General features: G+C 43.5%; 1 protein-coding gene across 1 annotated transcript in view; it reads right to left on the reverse strand.

Annotated features, from left to right (window-relative positions):
• LOC115100791 (sodium channel protein 60E-like) overlaps positions 1-16,645 on the reverse strand; it is a 147,378-nt gene that overhangs the window by 65,608 nt on the left and 65,125 nt on the right. Inside the window, exon 6 of the mRNA XM_029619674.1 lies at positions 4,780-5,052. Coding sequence (XP_029475534.1) covers positions 4,780-5,052 — 273 coding nt within the window. The remainder of the gene's footprint in view (positions 1-4,779; positions 5,053-16,645) is intronic.

Consider the following 16,645-nt stretch of genomic DNA (forward strand, 5'->3'; position numbering starts at 1 on the left):
AGCTTGGACTGTATGTGGGAATGGATAGCAAGCCAATGCATTGATTTGAGAAGAGGGGTTATATGGATGTAGCGATTTCAGCAAAAGATAAGTCACAGAACTGAATTTAGGATAGATTATAGTGGAGAGAGATGGCTTGCTGGGAGTCATGGGAAAAGATGAGAGAGTGTGTAAGGTTTCTGGTAGTGTGTTCAGAAAAGAAGGGATTGATTTTGGTGATTTTATAGAGAAAAAAATGGCACATTTTAGCAGAGATTTGGATATTTGTAGAAAAGGAGAGAGATGAGTCAAAGATGACTCCTAGGTTATAGGCTGAAGGTTCTGGGATAAACAGAGAAAGGAGGAAGATGGAAGGTGGGCTTGGAGGGAAAAATAAGTAGCTCTGTGTTGGATGTGTTGAGATAAGGTAGCAGTAGAAATTTCTGGTGTGCACAGGTGAATTTGGATGTCATCAGCATAAAAATGGCATTGAAAGCCATGAGAGGAAATCAGAATACCAAGGGACTTAATATACAGAGAGAAAAGAAGAGAGCCCAGGACAGAACCCCGAAGCACACTAATTGATATTGGGATGACAGTAGAAGAAGATCTGCCAGAGGAACAGTAAAAGTGAGATGGGAGGAGGAAGATGAGAACCAAGACAGGACAGAGTCTTGAAATCTAAGTGAGTATCAAGGAGTAGATGGTGATCAACAGTATCAAAAAGCAGCAGATAGATCAAGGAGGTGTAAGGAATTGTATATGTGTGAACTCCTCTTGTCATGGTGCAACCTCGCGGTCAGGGTCTCAAGGCCCATGCCTATGGCATGAGCCAGATTATGACAGAGTTCAAGAGTCTATACCAAGACAAAGTAGAGACTGGCACTGGCACAACTGATGGCTTGAGAAAAGGCTGATGGCTTGCAAGCGCTGGAGGAACCTAAAGCAGAGCTGAAGACTGCAGCGGAGCTACCAGAGAAGACTGAAGCAAAGCTTAAGGCTGAGAAGATGAAAGTGGAACAGAAGACTGGAGACTGGAGCAGTGGAAGCAGAGGATGGGAACCAGGCAGAAGCTGAAGAGAAGAACCAGGTTGACGCTGAAGACAGGAACCTGACTGGCGCTGAAGGCTTGAGCAAGAGAGAAGACTAGAACCAGAGTGAGCAGGAACCAGGGGATCTTCTTGCTGAGGTGAAACTGAGGACTCTGAAGAGCCTTTTTATAGGGCAACTGGCAAGGACGTCATCCAAGGGTGCCATGGGCTTTTCCCGCCAAGGGCCCTTTAATTGCAGGAGCGTCGTGTGCACACATGGCTAGAGCATAGCACTGAAGGGGCAGTGGCGTAGGCCACATAAGATTGCTGGTGATATCTCCCTGCCATGCAAAGCAGCAGCATCTGGCTGGCAAAGGGGTAGTGATACTGTGAGCAGGGCCGTCCCATGAGCAGTGAGCATATCAGTACCCCCTCCTTTAAGCCCCCTTCTTAAGTCTCTTCCCCTTGGTTTCTAAGGAGATGAAGGTACGTCTTTTACAACTGGGTGCTCGGGGTCCAGAAAAAGGATCCAGAGATTGTTTGGTTTTGAGACTGGACTGAAAAACCATTCAAAGCAGAAGACTTGGCTGAAGACAAGGACGAAAGCTTGAATAAGTTCTGAGACTCTTTGGAGAGTATTTCTTCAGCTTCTCACTTTTTCCAGTAGGAGGACTGCTTGCCTTTTTACCAAGACAGAGTGGGCCTTATTTCCATATTTTCTTAGACTCTGTGAGTGGGAGAGTTTCCCCATTGCTTTTTCCACCAAGGAAGGAAAGTGCAACCATCTTTAAAAAATTCTTTGTCAGATATCTCTAACTGTGGTGCTAGAAATCCACAGTTGTGAGCTAAATTCTATTTTTGTGTAAGAGAAGTTGGTGAGCACTCTGTGGGTGCCATTTTTGGATGGTGCCCTTCTCAAAGGGACAAAATTGAAGCCACTGCTGAAGCACTTATAGGTACCTGCATGAATCTGGGCAGAAGTTAAAAGGCATAAATAAGTGAACCCTGTGGTAAAAATGTATATAACATTGTGCTATTACCGATATAATCGTGACCCTTCATGTGCAAAATGCATAGGGCTCAATTTCCAAAGGATAGATAAACTGGCCCATTTTAAAACTCAGCAAGGTTGAGACCCTACATTGATCTAGTTTCAGAAGGCATTTAAATTTAGGTAGTGAAAAAGTGGGTATGGTTAGGCCAGGGGAAGCAAGTTGAGCACTTAGTGCTGATTTTCAGTTAGGTATCTAAGGGGGTCATTTTTCAAATTGTGTTAGGGCCTTATGGCAGGTGTTAGGGTCCCAATGACTGCGATAATGCTACAACACATGCGATAAATAATGCATCGTGAGATGCGTATGCAAATTTTAAAAATTTTGCCAAGTGGGATGAGTTTATGAAAATGATGTGTGCTTAACATTGTGTGCAAACCATAACGTGGGATTATATGTGTTTTGGTTGAAAAAAGTACCCGCAGAGAAAACAGGCACAAATCTCCGTGGGTTCTTTTTTCTGGAGTAATAATCAAAGCTAAACTATTCAAGTAATTTTGCTTTGATAACTGGTAGAAATCCCGACTGGATATCTACTACTGTACCATCTGTGTAGGCAGAAAAGTGTTCCCTAGTTGTGAAACAGTTCCCCCATGTAGGTTGCTGTAATAGGAATGTCCTGTCTTTATAAAAACCAGAATCACCATTTTGTAGTGTGGATTTTTACTTGACCTTTGATAAGATAGGCTGGAATTTTTCCTGCACCGATTTTCTTTTCTTTTGTATGGAGCAGCATACCCCTGGGCTTTAAGAATTAAGGTCTGAGCTAGAAGGAAAAAAGAGTAATTTCTCTTTTTTTGGAAACTTATTTTACTTCCCTTTGAACTTTATTTTGTAGGAGGCTTTATCCACCTTTCCTATATCTTTTGTTGTTTATTGAAGCCTAGATTTTAATTTTGCCAGCCAACTAAATTCCTCAGGGCCAAGGGAATTTAGGCACCATTCATTGGAAAGGAGTTTTTCAGAAAGCTCTCACTCAGAGAGATCCAAGGACACTTCAAAGGTCAATATAAGGGATGGATTCACATTCATGGATTCACATTCGTGGCACCTATACGGTTTTATCTACTGAAATATCATCAGGATATTCTGGAGGAGGTTGAAGAAGGCTTAGACATCTGAATCAAGGTATGACAAACTGGATTTAACTTATGCCATCCAAAGTTAGCTGAACTGTTCTATTCCATGGGAGTGAGCTCCAAAATTGCGCCTGCAATTGGGAAGGGATGTGGAAACAGAATATCAGAGTACATCACTGGTAAAGAGTCATAGATTTATTGAAACTAAAGTATGTAAAGGACAGTATTGGACAAGGACTTGTACATTGTCATTCACTTCTATTTAAAATCAATTATCAGTAAAGTTATGTTGGAACCACGGTTCAACATCCAGCATAATTATTACCGTAATTTTTAAAGATCATTAAGAAAAAAATGCTCAGGACTGTGGGGATTATTCTCCCCTCCCCTTCCCCACTTTAACAGGGAATCTTGGAAACAGAGGAGCTTAAGGAGAATGTTGAAGGTTATTAACAGCAAACACTCTTAGATTCTGAAGATGGCCCTTGAAGTCCTATGGGAGGACATCAATCTATGGGTTTACAATTGGTACAAACCCTCATGGAGTAAAAGCTAGAAGAATTTGCACCAATACAGAATGTATGATTACTGCCATCTTTAAAAAATTCCAAGATATACCAACATACTTTAAACGATGTGAAAGTACGAACAGATATTCCAAAACATTTGTATACACTGCAGACTAAATATGCAGTAATTAGTAGGGATGTGAATCGGGCTTCGGACTATTGAAAATATCATACGATATTTTCAAAATCATCAGAAATCAGGGGCTCCCCCAAAACAATAGGAAAACCCCACGATATTGTTCGTGGGGGTTTTCTTATCGTTTTGGGGGAGGGCGGGAAAAACGGCGCACAAAAATAACCTCTAAACCCACCCCGACCCTTTAAAACTAATCCCTTAGCTTTCCCCACCCTCCCGACCCCCCCAAAAACTTTTTACAGGTATCTGGTGGTCCAGTGGGGGTCCCGGGAGTGATCTCCCGCTCCCGGGCCGTCGGCTGCCACTAATCAAAATGGCGATGATGGTACCATGTGACAGGGTATCCGTGTCATTGGCCAGCCCCTGTCACATGGTAGGAGCACTGGATGGCCCGCGCCATTTTTAAAGATGGTGCCGGCCATCCAGTGCTCCCTCCATGTGACAGGGGCCGGCCAATGGCACGGATACCCTGTCACATGGTAAGGGCAAAGGCCATTGGCGCCATTTTTATTAGTGGCAGCCAATGGCCCGGGAGCGATCTCGCACTCTCGGGCCATTGGTTGCCACTAATAAAAATGGCGCCAATGGCCTTTGCCCTTACCATGTGACAGGGTATCCGTGCCATTGGCCGGCCCCTGTCACATGGAGGGAGCACTGGATGGCCGGCACCATCTTTAAAAATGGTGCGGGGAAGCTAAGGGATTAGTTTTAAAGGGTCAGGGTGGGTTTTTTGTTTATCGGCTCGGGCACAGCCGATAAACAAAACTGCAATCGGGCTGGATGAAAAAAACCCCCACGATGTGAATCGGAACCGGAATCTGAACCGATTCCGGTTTCGATTCACATCTCTAGTAATTAATGGCATTACAGTCATAGACCAAACTATTAGATGTTTTATCTGGTTTATTATTTATCTGTTTTAGTTTTACTTACCACCTGAAGGAGAGACACATAGGCAAGTAGGATGTGGTCAAAGTTAACATCTGAATTTATCCATTGAAATCCTTTGTCTGCATTTGCCTCACATTCAGATCGATTGTTTATAATAGTTATTGGAAGACGAATCCCATTCATATCAACACACTGAAAAAACTTTCCACCAAAGATCTGAACTCCGACAATTCCAAAAATAAGCCAGAAAACTAGGCACACGAGCATCACATTGGAAATTGATGGAATTGAAGAAACTAAGGCATTTACAACAAGCTAAAACAGAAAAGAAGAGAAGACACTTCTTAGGATAAATGTCTGTGTGAAGATGAAAAGCTGATAGAATCTCAGTGACAGAAAATCTGGGTTTTTGTGTATTGGACACTTATCAGAGTTTCAAGTGAATTGATGCACACACAGACACAAAAATACTTTGATCTAATTAGGCTACAGTTATTATGCACTTTCCCCAGGTACACAAATGAGGCAGTTTTCAAACCTCTATTCATAGTACCCATTTACTTACAAGCTTATTTTTGAAGGGAAATTCCTAGGATATTCCTTTTGAAAATTTATAGCCAGTGGAGAACACTCTTTTGAAGCAAGTGCAATGCATGCATGCTAAAATATGTGTGGAGATTTCAAAATGAAATCTCTGTGATTATTTTCATTCCTTTGATTTAACCCCACCTTTTTCCCCCACAGGTGAAAAGTATGCACGTTGTGAAAATTGCCCTTCTGGCACTGAATCATTATGGCTTTTCTCCAATTTGTTATCTACAAGAAAAGTCCTTGACAAATCATGCCAAAGTGGAAAAAATGTTTTACTTCAGGGCTTCTGAAACCTGTCTTGGGGACTTCACAGCTACTTGGGTTTTCAAGATATCCACAATGAATATTCATGAAATAAATTTTTATATACCAAAGGCAGATTATAGGCACATTTATATCAAGGCATATTCATTGTGGATATCCTGAAAGCCTCACTGGCCAGGGTGTCCCCAGGACAGATTTAAGAAGCACTGTGTCAGTTAAATAAGATCAATGTAAAAGGAAATGTCACAATATAATTCTCTAAATCGCCGTCTCTCCACAGAGATATATCTAATAATGTTATGTTTCTTTTAAGTTACATAGCCACATCATCAAGCCTGTCAGTGTGTTCTCTGTTTGACAGGAGAGCCGCCCGGACCTCTAATCATCTGCGGCAGTCTTTTTATGATTTTTCAATTTTGCATGTTTATAAAGTTTTTTTTCTTTTTATCTTTTATCTTCACTGCAATATAGTAGCACTTGTTATCTTATATGATGTAAGTTTTAAATAGAGCTCAACATACGGCCGAAGTTTCGCAGCAACAGCTGCTTCATCAGGAGCTTGTAGTGAAAGTGCAGAATTCTTATCATAGGCAATCTTTCTCTGCTAAATCGATACCTGTATTAATATAGTTCTACAAATTGTTATCCACTATACATCTTTCAATCAATATATTAGAAATTTACTTATCTCGGGTCGGCGTGCAGTCAGACCTTCAAAATGGACGAACATTGTCTCACAACTTCTTTCAACGAAGGGAACAGAGACCATCTTTTCGTCAGACGCGGGCTTAAATGCTAGTATAGTCCAATCCTTAACTTACACGTCATCTCTCAGTATGACGTCAGTATCAAGGTAGGGTTCACAGAAACACATTCAGTTCAAACTCGGCATTCAATCCTTTGGGGTGGAGGGTATCTAAAAGATGTATCCATCTTTGTTCTGCTCTCAAAAGTTTTTGATTCAAATCACCTCCACGCCAATGTGGCAGAATCTGCTCTAATACACAATCTTTTAATTCTGCGAAACTGTGTCCTTTTTCTAAACAATGGGATACTATGGGTGCAGTCATACGTTGTGTTGCTAGACTGGAACGGTGCTCGATGATTCGAGTCCGAAGTTGCCTTGTAGTTTTCCCAACATACGTCATCTTACAAGTACATTGTATTATATAGATGACACCCATAGATTTGCACGTAGTATTCTGCCTTAGTTGGATCATAACGGATGGATTATCAAATTCAATAGCTGTAGTCGCCAGCATGTTTACACATACGGAACAAGTCCCACAAGCTGCATGTGAACCAGTATTCTGTTGAATGGGCCGAATGGTTGAATCGGAGTGCACAAGTTGATCTTTCAAATTAGATCCTCTTGTGTATATAAATCTGGGTAATGATTCAAACTCGCCATAACACTGTAAAATTTGCCAATTTTGATGAATCAGTTGTTTAAAGGTGGATGCCATCGAAGAGAAAGGCACAACACATGTGATCAATTCGTCTGTTTGTTCATTCTTGGGTAAAAAAAGCCAGTCTCTATTAGTGTATTTTGCACGAAGGAAGGCTCGTTTCACACATCTTTTAGAATAGCCTCTCTTCAAAAAACGATCGCTTAAGATTCTAGCTTGACTGATGAAATCATCATGAGAGGAACACAAACGGCGGATTCTAAAAAATTGTCCCATAGGTAAATTCTCTTTTAAATTTCGAGGGTGAGCGCTATTAAAGTGCAAGAAAGTGTTACTACTGACTGGTTTTCGATAGACCGAAGTTTTAAATCCATCAGATGTCTTCTTGATAGTTATATCCAGAAAGTTAATAGTATTGGTCTGAATTGAAGCTGTGAAATGTAAATTAATATTACGGGCATTCAACCAAATTAGAAACTCGTCAAAAATTAGGGATGTGAATCGTTTTTCAACGATTAAAATTATCGTCCGATAATGTTTATATCGTCTTAAATCGTTATAGATCACGATACAATAGAAATTCTAACGATTTATCGTTAAAAATCGTTAAATCGTGTTAGTGCGCACTAACTCGATTTAGTGCGCACTAACTGAAAATGATACAAATAAACACTTTCCAGGTCACTGAAGGTCAGTTAGGAATGAATATGTGTTCCTATTGGCTGGCTGCCCTCTTATCTATTGATATTACCAAGGTTACCACTGAGGTGATGGTTGGGGGGATGGGAAATGGAACTGGAAACTAACGAACACCAACAGAAAATGAAACAAAGTGTTCACACTTCCCAGGTCAGTAAAGGTCACTTAGGAATGAATATGTATGTATGTATTCCTATTGGCTGGCTGTGCTCTTATCTATTGATGTTACCAATATGGTTGGGGGGGATGTGAAATGGAAACAGTTGGAAGCTTGACAAAAAAAGTAATGTAATGATCAGCACTCACGTGACTAGAACTTGTTTGTTTATTATTTTTGTTAGCAGGCACCTGAAATGCTAGTGCATGTTGAATTTGCCAATCACTGTGCATTTTAGAAAGGTGGTCCTGGCTGGAACTGTACACAGTTCAAATATATGTAATTGATTGTTGGTAAGTGTATTTTTTAAGTAGCCACACTGGCACCAGTATGTTTACTTTTCCTCCTACTTAACTCACTAGCTCAGCTTTGTAAGAAGGGCTTCTCTGCTTGTGTGTTGTTTTTGTTTGGTGTGAGGAGAGCAGAAACATCAGATCTTTATTCAATCTACTACAGTCATCTCTTACAGTGCCCTATCCCTATTAATACCAGGAGGGTTGTGATCTTCCTGCACACAGTGCCCTAACCCTGATACCAGTCTGAGACAGCTCCCTCCCTGCATTACTAGTGAGAGGCTGGCTTCACAGACAGGGGGGAGCTGCCTGACCCTCACTCCTGACTTCCCCCATGTCCCAGCTAGTGAATGGTGTGTGGGTGAGGGGGGGGTGGGAGGATGGTGAAGTCTGAGACAGCTCCCTCCCTGCATTACTAGTGAGAGGCTGGCTTCACAGACAGGGGGGAGCTGCCTGACCCTCACTCCTGACTTCCCCCATGTCCCAGCTAGTGAATGGTGTGTGGGTGAGGGGGGGTGGAGGATGGTGAAGTCTGAGACAGCTCCCTCCCTGCATTACTAGTGAGAGGCTGGCTTCACAGACAGGGGGGAGCTGCCTGACCCTCACTCCTGACTTCCCCCATGTCCCAGCTAGTGAATGGTGTGTGGGTGAGGGGGGGGGGGGGGGGGGAGGATGGTGAAGTCTGAGACAGCTCCCTCCCTGCATTACTAGTGAGAGCCTGGCTTCACAGACAGGGGGGAGCTGCCTGACCCTCACTCCTGACTTCCCCCATGTCCCAGCTAGTGAATGGTGTGTGGGTGAGGGGGGGGGGAGGATGGTGAAGTCTGAGACAGCTCCCTCCCTGCATTACTAGTGAGAGGCTGGCTTCGCAGACAGGGGGGAGCTGCCTGACCCTCACTCCTGACTTCCCCCATGTCCCAGCTAGTGAATGGTGTGTGGGGGAGGGGGGGGGGGAGGATGGTGAAGTCTGAGACAGCTCCCTCCCTGCATTACTAGTGAGAGGCTGGCTTCACAGACAGGGGGGAGCTGCCTGACCCTCACTCCTGACTTCCCCCATGTCCCAGCTAGTGAATGGTGTGTGGGTGAGGGGGGGTGGAGGATGGTGAAGTCTGAGACAGCTCCCTCCCTGCATTACTAGTGAGAGGCTGGCTTCACAGACAGGGGGGAGCTGCCTGACCCTCACTCCTGACTTCCCCCATGTCCCAGCTAGTGAATGGTGTGTGGGTGAGGGGGGGGGGGAGGATGGTGAAGTCTGAGACAGCTCCCTCCCTGCATTACTAGTGAGAGGCTGGCTTCACAGACAGGGGGGAGCTGCCTGACCCTCACTCCTGACTTCCCCCATGTCCCAGCTAGTGAATGGTGTGTGGGTGAGGGGGGGGGGAGGATGGTGAAGTCTGAGACAGCTCCCTCCCTGCATTACTAGTGAGAGGCTGGCTTCGCAGACAGGGGGGAGCTGCCTGACCCTCACTCCTGACTTCCCCCATGTCCCAGCTAGTGAATGGTGTGTGGGTTGAGGGGGGGGGGGGGGAGGATGGTGAAGTCTGAGACAGCTCCCTCCCTGCATTACTAGTGAGAGGCTGGCTTCGCAGACAGGGGGGAGCTGCCTGTCCCTCACTCCTGACTTCCCCCATGTCCCAGCTAGTGAATGGTGTGTGGGTGAGGGGGGGGGGTGGATGGTGAAGTCTGAGACAGCTCCCTCCCTGCATTACTAGTGAGATGCTGGCTTCACAGACAGGGGGGAGCTGCCTGACCCTCACTCCTGACTTCCCCCATGTCCCAGCTAGTGAATGGTGTGTGGGTAAGGGGGGGGGGGGAGGATGGTGAAGTCTGAGACAGCTCCCTCCCTGCATTACTAGTGAGAGGCTGGCTTCACAGACAGGGGGGAGCTGCCTGACCCTCACTCCTCCGGGGTATTGTGATCTTCCTGCACACAGTGCCCTATCCCTGATACCAGGGGTGTTGTGATCTTCCTGCATGCAGTGCCCTATCCCTGATATCGGGATGTGTGCAAGAAGATCACAACACCCCCGGTATCAGGAATAGGGCACTGTGTGCAGGAAGATCACAACACCCCCAGTATCAGGAATAGGGCACTGTGTGCAGGAAGATCACAACACCCCTGGTATTAGGGATAGGGCACTGTGTGCAGGAAGATCACAACACTCCTGGTATTAATAGGGATAGGGCACTGTGTGCAGGAAGATCACAATACCCCTGGTATCAGGGTTAGGGCACAAGTTCTAGTCACATTGACTGATCACATTACTTGTTTTGTCAAGCTACCAACTGTTTCCATTTCCCATCCCCCATATACTGTCAGTAGGAAACTTGGTAACATGAATAAATAAGAGGGCAGCCAATAGGAATACATATTCATTCCTAAACTGACCTTAACTGATCTGAAAAGTGTCAAATTGTATCATTTTCAGTTAGTGCGCACTAACTCCCAGTTAGTGCGCACTAACTCCCGTTAGTGCGCACTAACTCGAGTTAGTGCGCACTAATCGGAAAAAAACGATTTTTAACGATTTTTTAACTAAAAAATCGTGCCTAAGACGATTTTCTTGCCCTGCCACACGATTTCTATCGTTAAGACGATATTGAAAACGATTCACATCCCTATCAAAAATCTCCTTTGTTCCACGCCATAATATCAAGATATCGTCTATATATCTGCGCCACACAAAAATATTTTGAAAAAAAGGTTGATACTCATTGATCCATTTTTGCTCAAAATCTCCCATATACAGGTTTGCCAAATCCGGTGCCATAGTGGCACCCATTGCGGTTCCACAAATTTGCTGGAAAATGTTTTTTCAAATGCAAAATAATTTTTAGTTAATGCGATTCGTAATAGAGATTCCAAAAATTCTGAGGGTATCCGTTGTGGACGGATCCTGGATTCAAAATAAGTCATCGCAATCTCCATCATCTCATTCTGTGGGATTGATGTATACAGGGACTCCACGTCTAAAGTGACTAAAAATAAGTCACCAATATCCCCTTGAATATTCTCCAAAAAAATAATCATTTCTTGCGAATCCTTAATAAAAGATGGTAATCCGGGTACAAACGGAGCCAAAAATGCATCCATGAATTTTGACAAAGGTTCTAATAAAGAATTCCTGCTCGAAACGATTGGCCTCCCTGGTGAATTAATTAGATCTTTGTGAATCTTTGGCAAAAGATAAAAAATGGGGACCATTGGATTTCTTCTTATCAGAAAGTTAGTTTCTCTCTTTGTAAGGAACCCAATTTTTTCTCCTTCTTGTACAATGTTTTCAATTTCTTCTAACAATGACATTGGGGGATCTTCTTGTAATGGGAGGTAAAATGTCCTATTTGATAACTGACAGTGTACTTCATTTGAATACTGAGATCTATCCATCAGGACTATTTTCCCTCCTTTATCAGCTGGTTTGATAATAAGTTCAGAGTTCTTTTGTAGGTCATGTATAGCTCGAAATTCTTCAGAAGTCAAATTGCAGAACTGATTGTTATTAGTAAATTGGAGACGTAATTGTCTCAATATTAACTGATGAAAAGAGAATATAATCGGGTCTGGGGGACCCGGTGGTATCCATGTTGAGGGATTTTTTAATATCAAAATATCAATGGTTTCAGGTTGGTCAACAAAAAAATGTTTGATATATAGTTTCCTCACAAATTTAAATAAGGCAACTTCTAAATCAAATAATTTTGGTTTTGGAGTGGGCACAAATGTCAGACCTTTATTCAGGACCCTCGACTGTGCTGCGGTTAGAGTCATTTTGGAAAGATTTAATACTAGACATTCCTACTGGTTTGGGATCGGGTTTGTCTGGTGTTCGATGGCGTGTCGTTCCTCCATGCTCTGCCTCTGCCTCGATATGGACGGCGACCTGATTGCCCTCGAGATCCTAAAAAACGTGGATCTTGATTTTGTAATCCAGAATCATTTCTCGCTCTTGCTTCAGATTCATCTTCAGAAGAATTGTTATTATATCTGCGTCTTTGTTGATATCGTGATGGAATTTCATCGCCAGAGGAACCATCACTGTTATTGTCGAAGGTTACTTTCAGTCCTTCTAACTTCTCTTTGTCCTTTTCTTTGACCATCCAAGGGTAAACATATCCCTTGGTATAGTCCCGCTCATCCCGATTAAATTTTGTTATTTTAATTTTTTTGATTTCACCACGCAATTTCTCACTTGATTCTTTTATTGTAGACAATTGATCATTAAATACAGAGGTCTCTTCTGTCTCTGCTAAAGATTCTTTAATTGAAGTAATCTCTTGTTGAATATCTACTTCCATTTTTGTGCAGTTCTGATGATCAAAATCATCAGATCCAAGCTACACTTATTAAGAATAGCATTCTTAATCAACAAATCGCAGAATTAAAAGTTTGTGTATTAGAGCAGATTCTGCCACATTGGCGTGGAGGTGATTTGAATCAAAAACTTTTGAGAGCAGAACAAAGATGGATACATCTTTTAGATACCCTCCACCCCAAAGGATTGAATGCCGAGCTTGAACTGAATGTGTTTCTGTGAACACTACCTTGATACTGACGTCATACTGAGAGATGACGTGTAAGTTAAGGATTGGACTATACTAGCATTTAAACCCGCGTCTGACGAAAAGATGGTCTCTGTTCCCTTTGTTGAAAGAAGTTGTGAGACGATGTTCGTCCATTTTGAAGGTCTGACTGCACGCCGACCCGAGATAAGTAAATTTCGAATATATTGATTGAAAGATGTATAGTGGATAACAATTTGTAAAACTATATTAATACAGGTATCGATTTAGCAGAGAAAGATTGCCTATGATAAGAATTCTGCACTTTCACTACAAGCTCCTGATGAAGCAGCTGTTGCTGCGAAACTTCGGCCGTATGTTGAGCTCTATTTAAAACTTACATCATATAAGATAACAAGTGCTACTATATTGCAGTGAAGATAAAAGATAAAAAGAAAAAAAACTTTATAAACATGCAAAATTGAAAAATCATAAAAAGACTGCCGCAGATGATTAGAGGTCCGGGCGGCTCTCCTGTCAAACACTTAGAGAACACGCTGACAGGCTTGATGATGCGGCTATGTAACTTAAAAGAAACATAACATTATTAGATATATCTCTGTGGAGAGACGGCGATTTAGAGAATTATATTGTGACATTTCCTTTTACATTGGTATTGATATTGATGGAAATTGTTTGAGTTCTTTTTGTATCAGTTAAATAAGAACCATTAAATGCAAATGTGTCATACATGTTTGTTTGGATATCAAGAAAACAAAACTTGAGGACTACATTTGTTGTCTATTCCCTCATTTGTATCCACTCTCTTTACATATGTTTGTGTCATTTGTACAAAGTTTGGTTTTCAGTTTGTATTTTATTTTCCAGGGAATTTATAAAGTTAGTTCAACAAAAACAAAAGTTATATTTACCCAGAAAAATGAAGTTACTTTTTTCCATTAATTTTTCCCATTATTGTTCTTGGTGCAATAAAATTGCTAAATTCCCAGGAAAAATAAAATAAATACTAAAAATGAAGGTCTTTAGTAACATGCAAAATAAAACAATTTACCAATGAGCCCCTCCATAGTATCACAAATGAAAGTTATGATAGAGAGATCCAGAGGAGTAGGGTTACATCTAAAGCTGATGATGCACCATTAAATTTGTCATAGCAATGCTGAAAGTCAGCAGGATCATGCTACAAGCATATCTCAATCCCAGCAGAAGAAAGAGGTTCCTAAAGGTGATGAGTGGGAAATAGGGTTGCCAATTGGCTCCAGATTTTCAGGACAGGTTGATCCCATTCTAGTTTTACTCCCCTCCATGCAGGTACTTAATAGTTTTGATTTTCTTAGGGAATGCAATAGGTAAATCAGAATAAGTCCCAGCATACAATGGGGTGAAACCAGGACTGGATCATCTTGTCCTAAAAATCTGGAGCCAGTTGGCAACCCTAGTGGGAAGTTTAGAATTGAGCCTGGGAAAGGTAGTATTAACTACAATTTGCCGGAGGGATCACGTGATGCTGCATGAGTGATCGGATGCGCGCCTGATCACGCCGGGGACCCCCTCTAGATTGACCCAACAAAAGCGTGTTTTTCCGCCTCCACTTGCCCCGGCATTGATCGTACTGGCCAGCTAAGGACCCCGGGTACATCCGGAGATATTGGGCGGTGGTATACTCACCGGCATGGCGGCCAAAACCAGCAAAAAAGAAAAGGAGAGATTGAAAAGCCGATGCGGCAGGGGTGCATCTGGCTCCGGAACCCACGGATAAGGCGGGAGCCGACATTGCAGCTATGGTTATTGCTGCACTGGAGGGGCATTTTTCGCAGCTTTCTTTGCAAATTCAAGGTGTCAGCTCGCAGCTCTCAGAAATTCAATCAAACATTCAAGCTGCAGAAACCAGAATTTCAGAGGCAGAGGACAAAATGGAGTCCCAGGACCGGGACATACAGAGTCTTAAAAAATCACAGGAGGCATTCCAAAGCAAACTAGATGACCTGGAAAACAGGTCTTGCTGCAACAATTTCAGACTTATTGGGATCTCTGAAAGCCTATCAGACTCTGAACTGGGCACTCGGTTGGAATCCTGATTAACCCAGTCACAATATGGGAAATCAACTTGGCCCTCTGCACATCGAGCAGGCTCACAGACTGAGCCCCCCCCCCCCCCCTTACAGAAGGGACCCTGAATAATAGACCCAGAGTCATCATCTTCAAGGTCCTTAATTTTGCACACAAAGTGCAGATTTTGAGGGCTTATCGCCAAATGTCTGAACTGACCTTTGAAGGGACTAAAGTGCTTCTGTTCCAGGACTACGTGGCAGCACTAAGGAAGGCTTTTGCCCCAGTATGTTCCCAGCTCGCGAAGCTCAAAATACGGGCCACCTTGCTTTTTCCAGCCAAGCTTTGCCTCACCCACAATAGGCAAACCCATGTCTTCACGGAGAAGTGATTATCCCCTTGTACAGGTCCTTGGTGAGGTCTCACCTGGAGTACTGTGTTCAGTTCTGGAGACCGTATCTCCAAAGAGACAGAGACAAGATGGAGGCGGTCCAGAGAAGGGCGACCAAAAAGGTGGAGGGTCTTCATCAAATGACTTATGAGGAGAGATTGAAGAATCTAAATATGTACACCCTGGAGGAAAGGAGGAGCAGAGGTGATATGATACAAACTTTCAGATACTTGAAAGGTTTTAATGATCCAAAGACAACGACAAACCTTTTCTATCAGAAAAAAATCAACAGAACCAGAGGTCACGATTTGAAGCTCTAGGGAGGAAGACTCAGAACCAATGTCAGGAAGTATTTCTTCACGGAGAGGGTGGTGGATTCCTGGAATGCCCATCCGGAGGAAGTGGTGAAGACCAGAACTGTGAAGGACTTCAAAGGGGCGTGGGATAAACACTGTGGATCCATAAAGTCTAGAGGATGTGAATGAAGAGTGGGTGGCTTGCGGGAATGACGGCTACTACCTGGAGATAATACCCTTATTCAATAAACATATACACGGTTAATGCGACTCCAACATTGCTATAAGCTTCAACGGCAAGAGGAAATGTGGAAAAAAGGATTTGCATTCACAAAAACGCGGGGAGTAGCTTGCTTGCTCCCACTGGATTGTCCAGTTCCAGTTCCACTCTTACCTGCACCCAGGTAAGGCTGGAGCAGGGCTTGGCTTGTAGCGGAGTGCAGGTACTACTGGAATCCAGGCTTGGACACAAATGGTGTGGAGGTAAGACTGGAACTCAGAAACTGCGTGCAGGTAAGAGTGGAACTGGAACTGGACAATCCAGTGGGAGCTCTGAGAGGAGAGGATCACCTTGCTGGCAGCTGAAAGAAATCAGTAAGTTTTTGCTTGGGAAATTTTCTTTTTTAAAAGTATTGGGGTGAAGTTAACTATTTGGGAATATTATTTAGTGTGTTTGTGTGTTTGTGCTTTTAATAGTCAGTAAGGCATTGAATAAACAAAGTTATACTGTATTTTTAAAAAGTCAGTCAGTAAGGCAGCTAATAAGCAGTAGTGTTGCACCTCCCATCCACGCTCAGCCCGTTCCCAGGCCTGCTCACCTCGTCCATGCTCCGACAAGTCCCGGGTCATCCTCCCCCACTGCTGCTGTCAGCTCTACTCAACCTCGGCGTCTTGCAGTGGTGACCGCTGGGCCTTCCACCGCTCACCAGGCCTCACGGTGGGGTTTGGCATCCTCCATGGCGTCGGCCCTGCCCCGAGGCACTCGCGCGCGGACCGCCCAGCCTCTTAAAGGGCCAAGGGCGGGTGCCAGCTCCACGGTGTGCCCTGATTGAGAGAAGAATATAAGGAAGCGGTCAGACACCACTTCCTTGCCTTGCCAATTGGGTCGTACACTCTGGTGTCTCTAGTTTGCCTTCCAGCATCTCCTGTTCCAGCACCTCCTGTTCCAGCGTCTCCTGTGTCTCCTGTTCCAGCGTCTCCTTTGTCTCCTGTTCCAGCGTCTCCTGTTCCTTCGTCTC

The sequence above is a fragment of the Rhinatrema bivittatum genome, chromosome 1 (genome assembly GCF_901001135.1).
Source record: "Rhinatrema bivittatum chromosome 1, aRhiBiv1.1, whole genome shotgun sequence".
Lineage (NCBI taxonomy): Eukaryota > Metazoa > Chordata > Amphibia > Gymnophiona > Rhinatrematidae > Rhinatrema > Rhinatrema bivittatum.